Source organism: Parasteatoda tepidariorum, chromosome 3 (genome assembly GCF_982258835.1).
Source record: "Parasteatoda tepidariorum strain Cologne lab strain chromosome 3, Ptep-v5.0, whole genome shotgun sequence".
Classification (NCBI taxonomy): Eukaryota; Metazoa; Arthropoda; class Arachnida; order Araneae; family Theridiidae; genus Parasteatoda; species Parasteatoda tepidariorum.
Window position 1 is genome coordinate 96,238,205 of NC_141757.1, and position 19,470 is coordinate 96,257,674.

Genomic DNA, 19,470 nt, shown 5'->3' on the forward strand with positions numbered 1-19,470 from the left:
AGTTCTATTTATGCAAAGGGTTCATAGTTTGCAGTTTAATGTAATTATGTATGAATTTGAAGGGCGGGATAGCCTGGTAGGTAGGACATGGGGCCATAATAGTCTTCTGCCATAATTTTTCTGCAAGATTCAGAAGGTGAATGTGTGAATTGACATTAAACAAAAAAATGTATCATAAATGAATTATTACAATTTTATTTAATGAAATTGATAATAATGTAAATTGACTTTTTATATCATTATCAATTTCACTAAATGAAATTAAACGAAAAAGTATTTTTTAAAATCACGTTATTTTGAACACAATTAATTAAATTCTGCGAATAAAAATACCCCTTTTTATAAAAGTTATTTTTTCATATATTTGCTATTATTTATTAAATTTTTATGTTAAGTTTATTAATTCATAAGTAATAAATGCAAGAAAAGTAAATTTTCATTAGTACTATTTATTTTCGGGGACCTGTAAAAATCCTTTCTCCATAGTACCTACTTTTTTACATTAAGTACTTATCACAACTAAATTAAGTGTGAGTTAATAACAACAAGCTGTAAACTCACAATACAAATAAGCTGTTGTAAACTCACAACTAAATTGTTGTGAGTTTACAACAGCTACTCATGATTGTTTGGTCAAGTTTATCTTATCTATCGCCAGCTATCTCCATGCTTATTCTGAAAAAGGTGCAAAATGTCAATATTGAGAAAAGCCGCAATTCTGTGAAAATAAATTGCGTTTGTGATCTAATTTTTTAATATTTAAAAACTTACTCTAATGCTGTATTATCTCGGCTAATAAATATTTGAAAAAATTGAAAATAAGACAGTGATTTTGATAATTTTTATCGAAGTGGAAAAATGTTATCATTTTTCCAAATGTCGCCGATTTTTTAAAAACTTTGATAATATTTATGTTATTTCTCCATTCAAAAGCCGTTCTTCTTTTAAGATGATTGTTTTGCTTCAACTGTAAGACACATAATCTGTGATTTCTTTATTTTCCTTGGCCAAAGAACTTCGAAAAACCATTGGTGTCAATAGTAGTTTGGTGACTTTTTATGACTCTTCAAAGGGGAATAGTGCTTTTTCATTCTAAATTTTAAAGGTTTGTGGGTAAAATATTTTAATTATATCAAACTTTAATATTAGAAATATGTTATGCCTAGTGTTCATTTTTTTATTTTTGGAATTAATTGTTTTTTGCTTTTACACAATTATTAAAAACTAGTGTTTTTTTTTTTCTCAAAAGAGAGAAAATACTCTTCAGTAAACTTAGTGTTTCAGAAAGAGGTTAAAATTTAATGATTTATCAGTATTAGGTAGACTTTATTTAGGTAATTTATTTTTCAGAAAAGAAATTAAAAAATCGAAAAATTTGTGATTTAAATTATAAAATTTCATTTAAATAGCACCAATTTCGTTTTTTTATGATAAAAAATTTTAGTATGTGTATTTTAACTGACTGTGAATTCTTTGCTGCAGTCTGTTTAATAGAAGCTCTTTCTTTTAAGCAAATCATATTTTATTAGCTTACAAAAGCCTTTTTTAAAATTTATTGCATATTTTCCTATATCTTTAATGGTGATTATGTCCCTTTTTTAATGGTGATCCCTATCTTTAATGGTGATGAGAAGCCCTTAAGACGCTTGTTTTTGATTTTCGTTTTCCAAAAGCCATTAAAGGTGATTTTTTGTTAGGTGTTTTTAAAAAGTGCGGAAATTTCCTTTTCCAAAATAAGATTTTTTTTCTTTACCATGTAGATTTTCGTCACAAATTACGCAAAAAGCGCGGTTTTCAAGGTATTCCTTTTAACGTTTCACAATTCATTCACCCAAAATCCTTTTCTGTGTACCATCGGGCGGTAAAATATGAGAGTGCAAATTATTCAACAAGTTTAATTAAAATTATATTTATATATTACAGGTCTGTAAGTGTTTAAACTGAGCTGGAATCGGTGAGAAGGAATCTTGCACTGTCATGCTGCTGTATTTTTTCACAAATACATTTTAAAATAATATTCAAAAAACACTTTGACAACTATGCAAGTAGTTTATTTCTTTTTTTAAAAGAATCATGCATTTAATTTTCTCATTATGAATATTGAATTAATACTTAGTTTGAACCAAGAATATCCTCTTTTATTTTTTTAACAAAACGCTTCATTTTAGTGTGTAAAGAAATTATTTTTTTCTCAAGTCAAATGCTAGTGAGAAAATGTTTCGCTTTTCCGTTTCTTGCTCCAAGAAGTTTAGATAAGTTGATTTGAGTTCCTCTACATCTTCCAATGTGCAGATTGCGTATTTTAACAGTTTCGTTCTCTTTACGAACTCAACAGCTGTTGCGCGGGCCTCTTCACCGCAATCCTGGAGAATCTCTCCGGTGGTGCAAGCAAATACGTGCGCTGTTAACCTGAAAAGGATGGTTCCTTTTTATATTTAGATTTTAAATCAATGCCCACTTCTAATAACTAACGTTAAATCATTGCTTTGTTCTCCTTATAGGGAGCTATTACTTGTGCAAAGATGTGAAAAACTGCATAATTTGCAATTGTTCGCTTAATAGCGGAATATTCCAGGGGTATTTTGTTTTCCGGGTGTACCCTAAATTTCCGGATTTTCGTACCATCCTTCCAATGCTAAAAACTAAAAATACTGCATATGATTTTTTTCGAGAAACTCAAGACCGTTTGTTAGCGGACTGTAAATCAAGAACTTATAATCCGAAAAATTATTCCCGGAGTTTCGCAATCTTAAATGTAAATTTTGATGCTTTTGCTAAATCTAATTAACGAGAAGTTTGCATACTTGATTCTTCCTCCATCTGGCGGATTTTCGCCATTTTGAATATTTGGAACTGCGCTATGGAAACGGCTAGTATCGCGATTCATAATCACGCGATTTTAATATTGAACATTGATTTTAATATTTACCTGATTAAAAGTTACACGTTGCGATTCGTATTCACACGAATTGAAAATCCAATCTAGTGATTTGTATTTACGCGTTTTTAAAATCAATATTTCGTTTCGTATTCACGCGTTTTTAAAATCCAATATTGCGATTCGTATTCACGCGTTTTTAAAATCCAATATTGCGATTCGTATTCACGTTTTTTTTAAATACAATATTGGGATTCGTATTCACTGGTTTGTAATATATAACATCGATTTTTGTATTTATTCGTAACTTAAAAGCAACGCATTACTATTCGTATTCACTTGATCTAAAAGTCATGCATTGCGATTCGTATTCACGCAAGTTAAAAGTTCTATATTTTTTAAGTTATTTTTGTGTTTTTTAAAAATCATAATTCATATTCACGTGATTTTTAGATCCAATATCGCGATTCATATTCACTAGACTTAAAAATCCCACATCTTGATTTTTGTAAAAGCAAATTCTTTTTTAATTAGTTACGATAAACGTATTCATTATTGGTAGGTAACTTAAGTGTAAAAAAGTTCAAAAAATTATCTCAGTTCAAAAAATTATGTTAAACATAAAGCATATACGGTATATAAATGGATATAGAGTTTTCGCACATCAAATTTTCAGGGTTTTTCACTTTGTGTAACAATTACCCCTGATATCCGCAAAACATTATAAACATGATAAACTTGTATTACCAGATAAACTTGTTTTAAAGGTTTTTTTTCCCCATTTAACTTAATCTTTGTTTTCAATTTTATGCGGACCCAAGTTTCATATACCAGTATTAAATTTCATGAAAACTGCTCAAGTTTTTGATCCAAAAAAGTGGTAAACTTACATAAATATGACGACTGTATTCTAAAATATAACAGGAATTTAGCTATCGAACTTAAGTTTGGTGCGCATAAATAATGTTTTAAGTTGGGCTTAATCAGATTCTGGAATTCAAAAGTTATCTCTGAAAGATTTCCAGATCTTAAAGAGAAGCAAGGTAAGTGCCTCTCTGTGTTGTCTAAATCAGTGCACTGTAAATGGTCAAATTTTTAAAACCAGATTTTAAAAAGTTTGAAAGACGACTGTTCACTTTAAAAATTATTAATTGTTGCGAAACTTTTTGGAGATAAAAAGTGTATTTTTTAAATTGAGTTTTTTTTCCTATTGTTTCAGTTTTTTCTAGATTATCCCTAACCAGTTTACATAATTTTAAAAATATTATAGCATAGTTTGCTGGGCGCAATCATTTACAAAAAAAAAAAAAAAGTATGCGAGTTTTGTATACATTTTTATTAATGATGAATTTAATAAATTTTTGGTTTAGTGTAACAAAACTTTGCAATTCAGAGAGCAACTTGGATTTAATAAGGAAAATGTTTTGTTGAAAATTCATAAAATTTTTGGAAATTATTTATTGAAGAATAGAAGTCAGTAAACCATTGAATAGATTTTTTTTGTGCCGTGATGATTCAGGGGATAGAGCGTTCACCTCCCTATGAGGTGAACCGAGTTCACATCTCAGTGATAACTGGTTAATACGAATTCCGCACCCGGCTTGCACCAACCACAGTGCTGACGTAAAAATGTCCTCAAATTGTAGACGAATTATGGGTTTGAGCCCCCTTGCCGTCAGACAAACCCGGGGAGGTTTTCGTGGTTTTCCTCTCCATGTAACGCAAATGAGAGTTAGTTTCATCAAAAAGTCCCCCACGAAGACAATATTTATTTTGGGTGTGCGTAGATAATCCTTCAATAGACTATTATTTATGGTTTTGCAAGATTATTTTTTGCTTAATTTATATTTTATGAATAAAAAGTAATCTGTACTCACATGCATGCACTTTGTTCAGCTGTCAGAGTATGCTCATTTTTATAAGCAGTAGTGAGAGCTGAAGCTTCTGTATAACATAATGCTTGAGTCAGATAGCTCATAGACACCTCCTTTATACAGACTATATTTTCAGCATAAGCTACAATTAAAAAAAAAATACTATTACTATTGATCGAATAGTACATTTGCGCACATTTGTCTTAAGTCAATTAAATGTTATTATTTTAAAATAGATTCGGAAAAAAATTAATAAAAATTTGTCTAAATTGGATGATAAATAATGTTATTTAAGTTGAAAACAATTGAAAGGAAGCAAAATTAGTTTTTACAGGTTTTTCAATTTTTGCCAATAAGGTTTCACAATTTAGTATATTTTTTAAATATTTTATTTGAAATATTCATAAAAAAGAATCAATTTTGTTTTCAAATCATAAACCACAGTAGTTTTTAAATTTTTTTTAAAACTTTATTTTGATTTTTAACCATAGTCCATTTTGTCTCCTATTTTTTAGATAATCTATTATATCATATTTTGACAATAAATAAAGAGATTATAGAAGAAAATTTTAAGTGACATTTTTAAAAATTTAGGCTGTTTTGGGAAACGTAGACTGGTTTATTTGCACCGTATTAGTTTATTACCAATTTCGGTCTACTGTTATTTTATTTATTTCCTACATTTTAGCTTATTGTTAGTTATTAGCTATTGTTTGGCCTATTTATTGCCTATTTTGGAGATCTCAGTGAATGATGGCAGTGACAACCTAAGTGTTTTTTGTTTTGAAAAATATTCTAAAATTGAATTTCTGGCTACAAATAGTAACATGTAAGTTACATGCATTATATTCTTAAATTGTCATTTAAAATAAAAACGCCCGCTACTTTTTCACTGAAATTCAAGTATTTCAAAATTTCCCATGGAGTTTACACGTGCACCTGGTCTTACTCCACTAGTCGGATAAAATCGGGTACCGGGCAAGTTTTGTCATTTTTTTTTCCGTGGATAAGTTGAGCGATGCTTACAAAAGAAACTGAAATTACCATATCTAAAAATCGTAAGCACTGAATCTGTTTTGAGTGTTCAGCTTAACGTTACATTTTGTTTTGATGAACAAAAATTATAAGACTTAGAAACTTGAAGTAACCAAAGAGTGTAGAAAAATGTACGGGGACAATGGAATAAGAAAATTCAGCACTCGGTTGTTAATTCAATTGTTATTAACTATTAAACTTGTAGGAAAGAAGATATGCGGGCAGCAGGAATCAACTACAGATTTGAAATTTAACATGCTTCAAGGGCCATTTTTATTTATGGACCTGACTCGAGATTTTTTGTAAAATTTAAATTTATTCGAAAGTTAATACAATTTTAAGAGCTTCCGTTTACAAATTTTTCTCACTTTTCTTACGTTACATTTTATTTTATTGCGCAAAAACTAAAAGACGTAGAGACTTGAAATTATGAAGGTGTGTAGAAAAATATACTAAGAGTTCGATGGAAATAAAAAAAATTCGATTGTTAGTTCAAGAATTATCAACTGTTAAACTTGAATTAAGTAAAACCAACTGATCGAAATGGCAAAATGGTTGTTGTCTAATTTTTTTTGGAAAAGCAACTTTCTTGAGTTTTCACCTTGGACATCTTTAACTGTTAATCCTGAACTGCTGGGTACACAACTTCGCTGACATATTTGAATGCAGCTCAGTCACATTACGTGTAAATTCTTTTGATGACTGAATAGACATTGAACAGCCAATCGAGATCAATATTAACATATTCAGATTGGTACAATGGTGTTTGAAGGAGATTGTAAGCTGCATCATTGCTCTTCGGTAGGGTTCAATTCTCTCAATCACTTTGGTACTTCAGTGAGGGACGGGCTTCATGCTTGCGTTTGTGAACGGAATCCTTTCGTTTTCCCGTTTGTGTGTTACGCTTAAAGGTATTCCCGTCTGCGTATTGACAAAACATACCGTAGATTGTAAAGGGGTTGGCGAAAATATCTATCGGCGTTGAAGGAGCGTTTCGCAAATCGCCAAACAGCTGTGTGCTTATGTTTTTGTTTTGTTTTCGGTATCACGTATCTATCATTCACCAAGTTATATATGGGTGTCACATTTCAAAATTTCAAATAAGCTGATCTTCATTAGATTCTTCTGCATTAAATGAAATATAAAGCGTATTTTTTTGTTATAGCTCCGACATAATCGTTTGTATTTGTTAACATAATTGTGTTTATTAGCGTTTTTTAGAAGATCGTAATAAAACTAAGATAAAAAAAAATATATATTATTACCTCCATAGCCCCCTTCTGTATTTTCATAACTTTCATTAAATGTATACGCGTATTTCGAGTAGTGAACTTCTTTACCTACTCATCCACTTATTAAAATTAATAATTTCTCAATAACCTCTAATCCTTTATAATGAAATGATTATTACAATAAAGTTTGTTTACTTAAAAGATTAAAAAAAAATTATTGTTCAGCAGTGACTTTGTTACTAATTCTATATTCATTAATTAAACTTAATGGTTCTGCTCGATAACCATTTACAATTTTTTAAAAATTTTATTTAATTTTCAGTTATTATGGAATTCCTTAAATATTTTTCGACGTAGAGGTTATTTAGCAATAATGCGAAAAGCTGAAATTTATAAATGTATAATATTTATAAATGTTTAAGAGAATTATTAGCAGCTATTTTGTACTAATTATTTTAGTTGAAATGTTCATTATACACAGTTTTATAAAAATAATCGTAAAATTCATTGAACGATGGAGACATTGACATTTTAAAATGCAAGTAGAATTCAATAATCATTTCATTTTATAACTGTAAAACGGTAGATAAGTAACTTCGTTATCAAGTTTTACATGATACGAGAATATTATGCTATTGCTTTATAATGAAAGAACAACATTTTAAGTTCTAAACTTTTGGTGGAAAAGAAAAAAAAAAAACGAAATTTTTTTCCTGTCATCGGTGTTAGCGATAGAGAGTGTTTTATCGTATAAATGTTAAGTCAGTACTGTTCCATTTTAAATAAAAATGCATTTCGTTCCGGAAAAAAAATTACTTGAATTTGTCAATAGAAATTCCCTAATTATTGTAGCAAGAACTTTTAAATTTCTAATCAAACTTTCCTCTATTATAATTTTGTGCAAATAATTATTATTAATAATATAAATGACTATTAAAAGGAATTAATTGAGAATGTTCAATTTCAATAAATTAACTGTTTACGCAATCAGATTAATAACTTTTTTCATAATTTACAAATGGAGAAAAAGTCTTTTACAGTTTAAAAGTGAAAAGAAAAATAAAGTTGAGATTAAATTTATAAAGTAAGCATAACTCGAAGGAGGTTGAAGTAAGGGCATTAAAATCAAAATTTCAAAAGAAAAAAAAATCACCTTTTAGTGTACAGTGAGCAATAAACGAAAAATCTAAAACTAACTTTTGATCTAATGATCAGATGTTTACGTTCTAGGACTCAAACTTTAGATTTGAAATTTCCTTAATTCCCTACCACTATTGTAGATATTTACTTTTCACCTAACTTGTAAAATTGTAAAGTTTAGAATTTCTTACAGAATCACTCAGACGAAGTGATTGTGTTTTATTTAAATATTATTTAGAAAGAATTTTTCTAAAAGTATTTCTTTTAAAGTTTTTATCAAACTTTTGTTTTTTATTTATCTATAGTTATTGAAAGTTAAGTTTATGATTTTTAAGTTGAAATGAATGCCGCCCTGCTTTGCATATTTCAAATATTATTTCTAAAGAAATGTATAACTTAACATTAAACACCCAGGACCTTACAATTGTAAATCAAACAATCACTACATTTATTTATTAAAAAACACTCTTATGACCTGATAATAAATTGATCTAAATCTTAAATGTGAGTTTTATAACATATAATTTATTTAAACTCAGCACATACATCTAACCTCTGTTGTCGCCAATGTCTCAATTTTAAAATATAGTTTTTCTTTTATAAATTTTCTGATATTTTCATATAAAGGATAGTATTAAGTTCGAGAATTAAAAATTTGTGCCCAAAAAAGTTGCTAAAAATTATTAATATATGACAACAGGAAGTTTTTAATTGAAGGTTGAAATTTTTTTTAATTATGTTATTTTTTAATTATATTTTTAATTACCAAACTCATATAACAGTATTTAGGAATCTATAAATTTATGTTACGTATGATAGTTGCATTATAACCTGTACGCAATGCGTGTAAATAAAATATATTTTTAAAATTGTGCATTTTCTATTAATTGCATTTATTATTCTTATATTGAAAAGGTATCAAGTTATCTATGACCTCCATAATGAATGAAGTATTTACCGACTTTTATATATATTAAGGAATTGAATCAATTTTTCACAAAGTTTAAAATCTCATCTCATTCCAAAAAAAAGTTATTTCATAAAATTATACAAAAAAGTAATTTAATATATATTTTTTTTTATAATGAATACTTCTAGTAATGAAACAAACGCTTTCAAACTTTATTTTAAAAATATTGATTATTTCGTTTACAAGAAACTATTACTTTAAAGCGTGATAACATTTTTGAATACTCTATTTTTTTTCTAGTAAATAATATGTCTTTGTTAATTTCTAAAAATATAATCTTTATAAAAAAGCTTACATTATTCTTTTATAGAGAATATTGATTTCATAGAAAATATCACTAAAATAAAACAGGTTATGTTTTCTTACAATAAAAGTTAAATAGAATTAATTCTTCAAAATAGCGTTTCAATAAAACATAGTATTAAAATGTTACGTTATTTTTTGTGATTGGTTCATTAATAAATTATTTTTATTTCTTCGCAAACACAATTCTTGTAAAAAAAATTAAAAAATTGAAGCTGTTTTATCAAAAAACTAGATCGTTTTATAAAATATAAATTATAGCGCTTAATAAAATATGAATACAGTGAGTGTATTTGTAAAGTGATCTTGACAATAAAAAGGTGTTATTTTCTTTTTTATTTTCTCTGCTAAAAGGAATTAATGAGTTATTTTTATTCATAATGGCTAGTCGAGGAGAAGAAGAAAATATCGAATTACACTGCTTAGGTTAATGTAATTTCGTTCTCCCACCACATTTACGCGTAATCCATCGCCAACTCCACCTGCAATCGCCACGTTTACAATCTACGGTATGTTTTGTCAATACGCTTCCCGTCTACGTTCTTTGGCTTTTTCAGCCTCGGTAAGTTTAGGTCTTGGCATCGTGTTTTCTTGCTTTAACTTTTGGGACCATGTCAATCAGTTTCGACGCTCTTTATTTGTGTTATTGAACTGAATTAGTACTTAAAATGATCCAGTTTGAACTGTAGGTTAGAATTTCTGATTCGTAATTAAAACAATAAAATCATAAATATCGTTCAAATGATGAAATTCTCTTTTATTCAAAACTCAAGAAGTATTTATGGGATCTCTCTGGTCCCATATCTCAAAAATAAACTCATCAGCTTAATGCATAACAAAATTAAAAGTTAAAAGAATTCTAAAAAAAAAGTATCAAACAGCAGCGGTCGCCATAGCAACGCATACAATGACGACGCATGCTTACTGTTTACTATTACCCTTACTTATTGTAGTTGAAAAGTGTGATGGCGCCATCAGATCCAAATCAAGACCCATTTCGCCAATGGGTGAAAATATAAAAATTTCTGGCTATGGCCAAGAATTGTACGTTTGCCGCACCCATACGTCAAACCCCTTAATAGGGCGAACCCATTCATTCATTCATCCACAGATCATAATTTTGACTTGAACCAGAGAACGATCAATCTACAATTCAGTGCCCCCAGAGGTATAATTTGTTGGAAGACTTTGTGACCCGACAGATCTAACGTGCACCAGTCACCATTTACTACACGAGGAGTCTTCGGTTGGCTGGATTCGAACTCGCGTTCTCACGAGCGTGAGTAAAGCGCCCTGCCAACCGGGCTATCTCGGCCCTACAAGTATTTCTTATTTTTTAATAATAAATAATCTTCCAAATCCTTAATCTAATCTAATAACTAATTTTCTTTAATAATAAATAATATTCTTAATAAATAATCACCCAACCTACAGCAATATTAAAAAAAGATTATTAAAATTAAATGATAATCAAAAAGTTATGCCGAAGATGTGAAATAAGGAGCGATTTTACAGAAACCACCGACACACTGTCATTGCAGAAAACTTTAGCTATCAATTTTATCTTTAAAATGTATAAAATATTAATTTTCTATGGACGGAATAAAACCGTCCCGTTTTGATTAATAGTGATGCTGCAAAGCATTTCATCCATTTTCCAATAAATTAAACACATTTAATGCATTTTTTCAGTTCCTTTAAATATGTTTTTCCGGCGGACTTATTTAGAAACTTAAATGCGATTAATTTAATTCACTTCCTCTTTATTTGTAGAGCTTGCGCTTTGAATACTCCAAGTATTCATTTTTTCTTCCTTATTTATTGTTTAGATTGGAAGTTTAGATTCCTTTTGAATTTCAATCATTTTCTAAATTGAAAAGCTTTCTAAGTAAGGAACTCCTTAAACTGTTTCATTTGTATCGACTGATAAATTTGATTATAAAAGTGTCAATTAAAACAATTACCCAATTGTTTTCAGTTTTTTTCTTCAGATTATTTGATTCATTAAATTCTATTATTCTCACTTGTTTGGAATTTTAGAAGTATTTTTATTTCAAAAGAATTTTTGCTGCAAATGTTTGCGAATTTAATTTACGCAATTTAAAACCTTTTTTGTCTTTTATTTTTTGTTGTTTGAAAACATTACAAAATAAATTAGTGAAGAATATGTAATAAATATTCATTATAAGAAAAAGCATTGTATTATAAGCGACATTTTTTTAATGATTAGTTAAATTTAATATAGACTTTTGAAGGTATTTTTTTTTTTTAACTTACGCTTTACGGTTCAGAATTTTGCAGACATTTAAATTAATTTCGAATTTAATAAGGGTGCTGGGTTGAACCAAGTTATCATATACTTCTTAATACTAAATAATACTTAATTGCAGTTCGATAAAGTGCTTGAAATCCCAATGAGGCAACCAGGTTCGAATCCCTGCTATGACATGTCTGTATGAATTCTGCTGCCAGTTCGCACAGGACCACTGCACTGACTAAAATATTTCCAGTGGAAGATAAATTAGGGGCTTGCCTTCTGACTAACTATGGAAGGTAGTAAAGATTTTTTCCCCCACGTCCCATCAAAAGTCCTCAACGATTCCTAGATTATCCAAATACTTGATCCTGAGCAGCGATGACTCAGGGGATAGAGCATTCCAATGAGGCGAACCGGGTTCGAATCCCAGTCGAAATGAATTCCGCATCTGGCTTGCACCGACCACAGTGCCGAAGAGAAACATCCTCAGTGGTAGACGGATTATGGGTTAGAGTCCCCTTGCCGTCCGGCTAACCGTGGGAGGTTCTAGTGAGTGGTCTTCCTCTCCATGTAACGCAAATGCGGGTTAGCTCAATCAAAAAGTCCTTTACGAAGGCAAATTTCTTCCAATACTCGATCCAAGAGTTCCCCTGTCTTCTGGATTGGGTTCAAAATTACAAGGCTACGGAGTTGAACATTAGTAGTCGTAAACCCATGAAATTGGGTCGATTGTTCAACTACGGTTACATGGGGAAAAAATACTTGATCCAGGAATTCTCTTGTCTTCTAGGTTGGGTTCAAAATTACAAGGCTTCCGAGTTGAACATTAATATCCGTAAATCCAAAAATAGATCAGTTGCTCATCGCTCATTATAAAAATTATGTTGAGTTGATTTTTCTGAAAGTGTTGGTGAAGATAGTGTTAGGATTGATGTTTTATGATTACTCAAAAGTTAGGGAAATTGAGACTTTTCACATTATTAGTCAAACTCTAAGCATGTTGCAATTTATCTCAATGTGTCCCAAATTGCTAAAAATATGTTTTCTTCCCTTAAATTCGTCAAATCTGCTCGCGAACAACAAACTAATGGCAAACACATTCTAGAAAGCATTTCTTACAGTAAAAAAAGTTTTAGTTTCATGTTAAAATACGGCATTTTATTAAATTGATTTTTAACTCTATTTTCAATCACAATAAAATTACTTTAACAAATTGCAACAGAAATTGTTGTTCAAACTAACAATCATCTCTACATTGTCGCCAAGCATGCAAAGTATTCGATAAAGATCAAAGGTATATGTTAATGACAGGAAATATATTTAAACCAATAGCGCGCAAAATAAAATAAAAATAATAAAAAATTAGTTTTATTTAATATCATCACAGTGAGGCAATTTTTACTAATCCGTTTACAGTATTATTCCTTTAAGTTAAGCTGTTTGATGATTCCTATGAGCAGAAAAACTTGCATGACTGGAATTTACGTCTAAGAAGTCATACTTAAAGCTGAAAAAACAAGCGACTATTCCTTTAATGGCTTATGAAAAAATTCAAATATTAAATAATTAAATTATTAAATACCATAGTTATTTTTTTCAAAATGTGATTTAAGTAAAACCTACCTCTATGGAAAGGCGTGGTATTATCGCACATATCCGTAAGGAGCCCTGCAATTCCCAAATAGACATTCACCGCTGCTCGTATTGTTTCATTGTCTGAATTCAAAAAATCGTGAAGATCTTCTCCTAAACAATTATTCCATTCCTGCATTTCACACTGCATCACTTCTTTAATAGATCTGTAATGACATATTATTGATCTATCAAGGAGTTTCCAATTACAATACATACAATCCATTGGCAAATAGTCGCGTTTTGTGATCCCGAGTCCAAAACTTTTAAAATTATCTCCTCAAATCAGTCAAGTTTCAACCTGTAATATGCGTACGAATAGTGGTGTGGGCCATTAGTAAAAATATTTTAAGAATTTTCTGAGATCATCCCGAGAACGAAACTTTTAACATCATCGTAAGCAAACGTTCCAACCGCTGTTATACGCATTATTAGTCCTGCGAGGTATACGTAAAGATCTTTTAATGATTTTTATAACTACATACGCTTGTATTTGATCATCACGAGTCAGAAATATTTAAAATCATCATAAAAAAGCCAGCATGCGCACTAATAGTCGTACAGCTACGTAAAAATCTTTTAATCATCTTGTTCTTGATCATCACGAGTCAGGTACTTTTAAAATAATTTCAATCATTGATATAAGGGCCGGGTAAGCCTGGTCGGTAAAGCGCTGGGCCCATGTCCAAGAGGTCGTGGGTTCGATCCTCGCCGACCGAAGACTTGCCGTGTAGTAAATGGTGACTGATGCACATTAAATCTGTCGAGTCTCAAAGTCCTCCATGTTCCCACAACAAATCAATACCTCTGGGGGTACTGATCCAGGAGTTTCCTTGTCTTCTGGATTGGTTCAAAATTACAAGGCTACGGAGTTGAACGTAAGTAGTCGTAAACCCATGAAAATGGGTCGGCTGTTCAACGACGGTTATAAAATAAAATAAAATCATTGATATAGAATTGCCTGTCACAGGTACAGATCTTTCAAGAATTTTGTAAATACATGCATCTGCTGATAGTAGATTTTATATCAACACGAGTGTGAAACTTGTATATCATCATAGACATTCCAACTGGCGATAGGCGCACTATTAGTGTCGCTAGACATACGTTAAGATCTTTTAAGGATTTTAATAACTACATACACCTGTGATATAGTATCAAGAGTCACAAACTTTTGTAATCACCTCCAACGGGTTCTAACCAGTTACGTGCGTACTAAAAGTCTTGTGTGGTATATGTGTTGATCTTTTCATTATTTTCTAACTACATACATCTGTTGAGAGCAGCTTTTTATTACCATGAGTCAGAAACTCTTAAATCATCATAAATAAAGGTTTTTTTACCGATTTTACCCGTATTAATAGTGATTCGAGGCATGAAAATTAATTTATTAATATTTTTCCTAATACATTTACCATAGCAACGCTATACTATCAAAAGTCGGAAGCTATTCAATCACTTTGGACACAACCAGCTGTTGACGTACTTGTACGTGAAAAGCTAACGTGAAAGAAATCTAAAGATTTTGATATTTATAAATTTTTTGAAAACATTTAAATATAAACAAAGCTATTTTGATTGCTAATGTGGATATTAATGTAGTATGATTATGGCGACTTTGTTATTATTAGTTTTAAAAAAATCTGCGGTTTTGTTTAAAATCATCACCCGATTAGATCTTAGCTGATTTAAACCTTATTCCCTTTAAATTTCACATTGTTCAAACGAGTAGTAATTTCTTAAATTTCGTCATTTTTGAATTTTTTTTTATGTTACAATATCCCTTTAGAACAGTGTTTCCCAAAGTGTGGTACGCGCACCCCCAAGGGTACGGGAACAGTTTAGCGGGGGTACGCGTTCTTATGCCGAAATATCTTACAACAAACGAAAATTTCAAAATATTTTATTTAAAAACAAAGCTAGCCATGAAAGTATTTTTGTATTGGCTATTTTTTTCCGGGTTAACCGTTAATAATTAGTAGTGTCAACAGCCAGTTGTGATTTTTAACTTTTGCGCAATTTTCTTTAGCACAGCAAAAACAATATCATCCTTCTCACTGATGCAAATAAACTTATTATCAAAACTTTGTACCGAAAAAGAAAAATAAACATATTTTTAAAGAAATGCATTCATTTTTTTTATCAGTGGTACACAGCGTTACGAAACATTTAGAAAGGGTACACAAAAGTCATAAGTTTGGGAAACACTGCTTTTGAATAATTGAAATGAGAATTTAATAAATGTCAGGAAATGTGTACATTAGTGTGCATACTTACGGGCACATTGACACCAAACGTTCTGCTGTAGGCAATACATTTTCTATATCAAACAGAGAATGTTCGGTTGCTAATTTATGGCACTTTTTGAAGTCGCATATTGATACCAAAAAGGCAAAAGAACCTAAAAAATAATAAAATTCTGTATATTAATAATAAGAAAGAAAGCATTTTTTTAAACTTATAAATAGCATATATATTAAGAGAATAATCAAACTAACTACGCCATCTAATATTTTGGTATAAACCATTTAAAATAATTATGCATTTTGTTTTCACTTATTCACGCGTGAAATTTACTTATGTCATTTTATTAGATACGAATAAAATATCTCAAGCAAAGAAAGTTCATTTACGCATGTTTTATTGTTGTTGTTGTTGTTAATTTACGTCGCACTAGAGCTGCACAATGGGCTATTGGCGACGGTCTGGGAAACATCCTTTAGGATGATCCGAAGACATGCCATCACAATTACGCATGTTTTATAATAGATGCGTATAAAACACATAAATCAAATGTACATTTTGATTCAAATTATATAAGTTTATTTTATATATGTTATCTAATAGATATGTTACCGTTAAAGTATATAATTCAGTTATTTCATAGAATAACTTGGCATTTCATGAAATGACTAGGCAAACCAGATAAAGTACATAATACATGAAAAATTTAATATTTTACCTAGTTATTCTACAAAATAATTATAGTTATTCTATGAAATAACTAGTTATTCTAAAAAATAATTATAATTATTCTATGAAATAACTAGTTATTATAAAAAATAATTGATGATAGACTGTTAAAGGGGAAAATAAACAATTTCAAACTTATTTTATAAATTAATTGATCATAAGTAGTTATAAACTCTCAAAAAATATATTTTATCCCAATTGCGCATGATTAATTGATGAATAATAGGAAAAAGCAGATGATGATTTATTCTTGCTCATATTAATAATTACGTCTAAAAGCAACGGAATGAAGCGTGCACACACACACACACACACACACACACACATCACTGCAAAGCAGCTGCAAAACTGACGAAAAGCAGCTAGAACCAGTTTAAAGAACTTTCGACTTCCGTGTTTCATACTTTAATAATCAAGTAATCGTTATTCTATAAAACACCTAGTTAAATCGTAAAATTCAATAATTTTATGTACTTTATCTGACTCGTCTAGTTATTTCATGAAATACCTATAGTTATTCTATGAAATAGCGAACTTCACACTTCAACGGTAATAGATACACACAGGTAACTTCCGTATGTTATCTAATATGTTATCAAATAAATACATATATTTAACTTCATGTGTTATCCAACAGATACTCTTAAAACGTTTACACAAATTATACATTTTAATTCTAATTATGCATTTATTCAATTTCTTTATGTTACATGATAAATATACGTATGAAATATATTAAACATATAAATTTTTACCTCCAATCATAAAAAGAAGAAGAAAACCCAATTTCAACATTTTAAAAAAAATATTGATAGGAATAAAAAATATAAATCAAAGTTCAGCACTTGAAGAACGAGTGTTTTTCATGCATCTATATATATATACCCTCTGTTTTTTAATTACATACGATAAAACGCTAATTAACGGAAACATATCTGTAGTGATTACTCGAAAAGGGAAGCAGCTTGCTAATATGTTCCTGAAGAATTGATTTTGGCCGGAAGGTTTTTTTTTTAATTCGTGCCTGCAAGTAAACAACTTAAAAACTTACAAATATTTCAGGGCTCTGAGGATGAAGACAATGAGAAAATGTCAAAATTAAAGGGTTAAAAAAAATAAACAAGAAACTCGGGGTGGAAGTTAGAAACAAACTTGATACGAAAAATTAATTTATCTCTAACATTTTGACGCAGATTGGACACTGGTGTCTTTTTATGTATTTTTTTTTTTTTTTGACGCTCTGATCTAGAGGTTCCCAAATAGTGTTCCACAAAACCCTAGGGATCTGCTAGTTTTTTTTTTTTTTTTTTGCAACCAGTGATGAGTTTTGAAGCAACCAATTATATCGGGTTGAGTAAAAAGTTTTCCGCCAAAAAAAAAATCCTGAAAAATGACAAACACATACAAAATCAGCAAAGCTAATGAGAATAGTTATCTCCATTCAAATCAACAATAGTCTGCCAACGTTTTGGCAACTTTTCATTCCCTTCTGCGAAGAACTGGGGGGTGCACGAGTAGAGAAAGCAATCGACTTCATTTATGACCTCGTCATTTGAACGGAAGATTGTGCCATCAAGATGCAGCTGCAGATTTGAAAACAGATAGTGATCCGAAGGCGCCATGTCTGTGCTGTATGGTGGATGTTGCATCAAATCCCACTCTAACGTGTGGAGCGTCATGCCGGTCATTGCACTTTACATGTGGCCAAGCGTTATCTTGATGAAAGAGAATCACCTTCCTTCTGAGCTCGTTTTCTCGTTTTTCGCGAATCGCATCGCTAACTTTGATTAGCATATTGCTGTATATTGTACTGTTGATAGCCTACCCGCTTTTAAGGTACTCCTTGTAGATAATTCCACGACAATCCCACCAGATACGGAGAAGGACCTTCTTGTTAGTTAGCGTTCGTCTTGCAACCGAACTTCCTGATTCCCCGGATGCTGACCACCCTCCTCTACGGCTAGTATTGTTGTAGTATACCCATTTTTCATCACAGGTCACAATTCTGTCCAGAACGTCCTCTTTTCTTTGATCTCTGAGCAGAACCAAACAGGCCGCTTTTCTCTTGCTCTTGTCTTCAGCAGTCAATTCGCGAGTCACTCAACGGTTAAACTTAACTGTTAGATTTATGCGTTTGAGAGTATTTGCTATTGTTTTTTGGCAAATGTCAAGCTCTAACGCAATAGTTCGTGTTGAAAAATTTCTGTCTTGAACAATAATTTGCTTTAAATGGTCACAATCAACCTCAATAGGGCGGCCAGAACGTGGTTCATCTTCAATCTTGAAATTCCCAGTATTAAACTTTCGAAACCAAACTTTTACTGTATCCTCATAAGAAACAGTATTGAAACCTAAAATTTTACACATTTTCTTGTGGCATTCAGTTACACTTAGTTTATTTCGGAACTCATAGTACATAATGGGTCTGATCTGTTAACGTGATAGCTCCATTTAAAAAAAAATTTTGGTGCACAAGATGATAAAGTTTTGACAAAAAAATTACACAGTTGTGTAGTTCCAACTTTCTGCTTTAAAATACAAAAGCCCGTTTCAAAAAAAGTTAACCACCACGGCAATGGCTGCTGCTGGCACGGAGGTATTTCCCTTTGGCGGAAAACTTTTTACTCAACCTGATATTTAGATTTCAACCTATAATTCATAATTTTTATCGGTTGCTTTTGTGAAATTATAAATAGCATTTTTTAAAGGAAAATATAATACAGTCGGACTTCCATTTTGCGAAATTCTCTATTTTGCGATTTTTTTTCGCGGAACCAAGAACATTTAGGAAATTTCTATGTAAAATAATTCCCAAATTGAAAAGTAAATTTTCTATTTAGCGCACTTTTATTTAAGATCCACTTTCTTTATTTCTCAAAATATTTTAGAATATTTCAAACTTGTTAACACATTTTGCGAATTGATTTCCGCAGCCACTTAATCTGTAGACAAAGCAGTAACCTTTTTGTTTACATTTCATACAGGAATTCATGCCAAAAAACAGTCTACGAGAAAGAATAACAGAAATTTCTAAAGTATAGAACTATTATGTTACAGATCGTACTATTCATAACTGGATTCTTAGTCAGCGTGGAAGACAAGGATGATATTCCTTTAAAAGAACTTAAGAAAATGTGAGTGCAGCTAAGAGAGGACCGCAAAATTAACAATGGTGT

The 19,470-nt window shown here is 30.5% G+C and overlaps 1 protein-coding gene across 1 annotated transcript; it reads right to left on the reverse strand.

Moving 5' to 3' along the window:
* Window positions 1-2,029: 2,029 nt before the first annotated feature.
* On the reverse strand, window positions 2,030-17,200 carry LOC107437079 (uncharacterized). The gene is made up of 5 exons (XM_016048960.3): window positions 17,050-17,200; window positions 15,599-15,722; window positions 13,313-13,488; window positions 4,756-4,894; window positions 2,030-2,409 (listed from the first exon to the last, which is right to left on the reverse strand). Exons 1-5 carry the CDS (start codon window positions 17,087-17,089, stop codon window positions 2,181-2,183), a joined length of 708 nt encoding a protein of 235 aa, XP_015904446.1. The 5' UTR covers window positions 17,090-17,200; the 3' UTR covers window positions 2,030-2,180.
* Between the last annotated feature and the right edge of the window lie 2,270 nt (window positions 17,201-19,470).

Bases quoted from the DNA above. Each gene is read 5' to 3' on its own strand.
- LOC107437079 (XM_016048960.3), bottom strand. From the start codon at position 17,089: ATGTTGAAATTGGGTTTTCTTCTTCTTTTTATGATTGGAG. The intron at 13,489-15,598 runs GTAAGTATGCAC...ATGTCATTACAG, and splicing joins CGTTTGGTGTCAATGTGCCC to ATCTATTAAAGAAGTGATGC. The intron at 2,410-4,755 runs GTGAGTACAGAT...CATCCTTTTCAG, and splicing joins GCTGAACAAAGTGCATGCAT to GTTAACAGCGCACGTATTTG.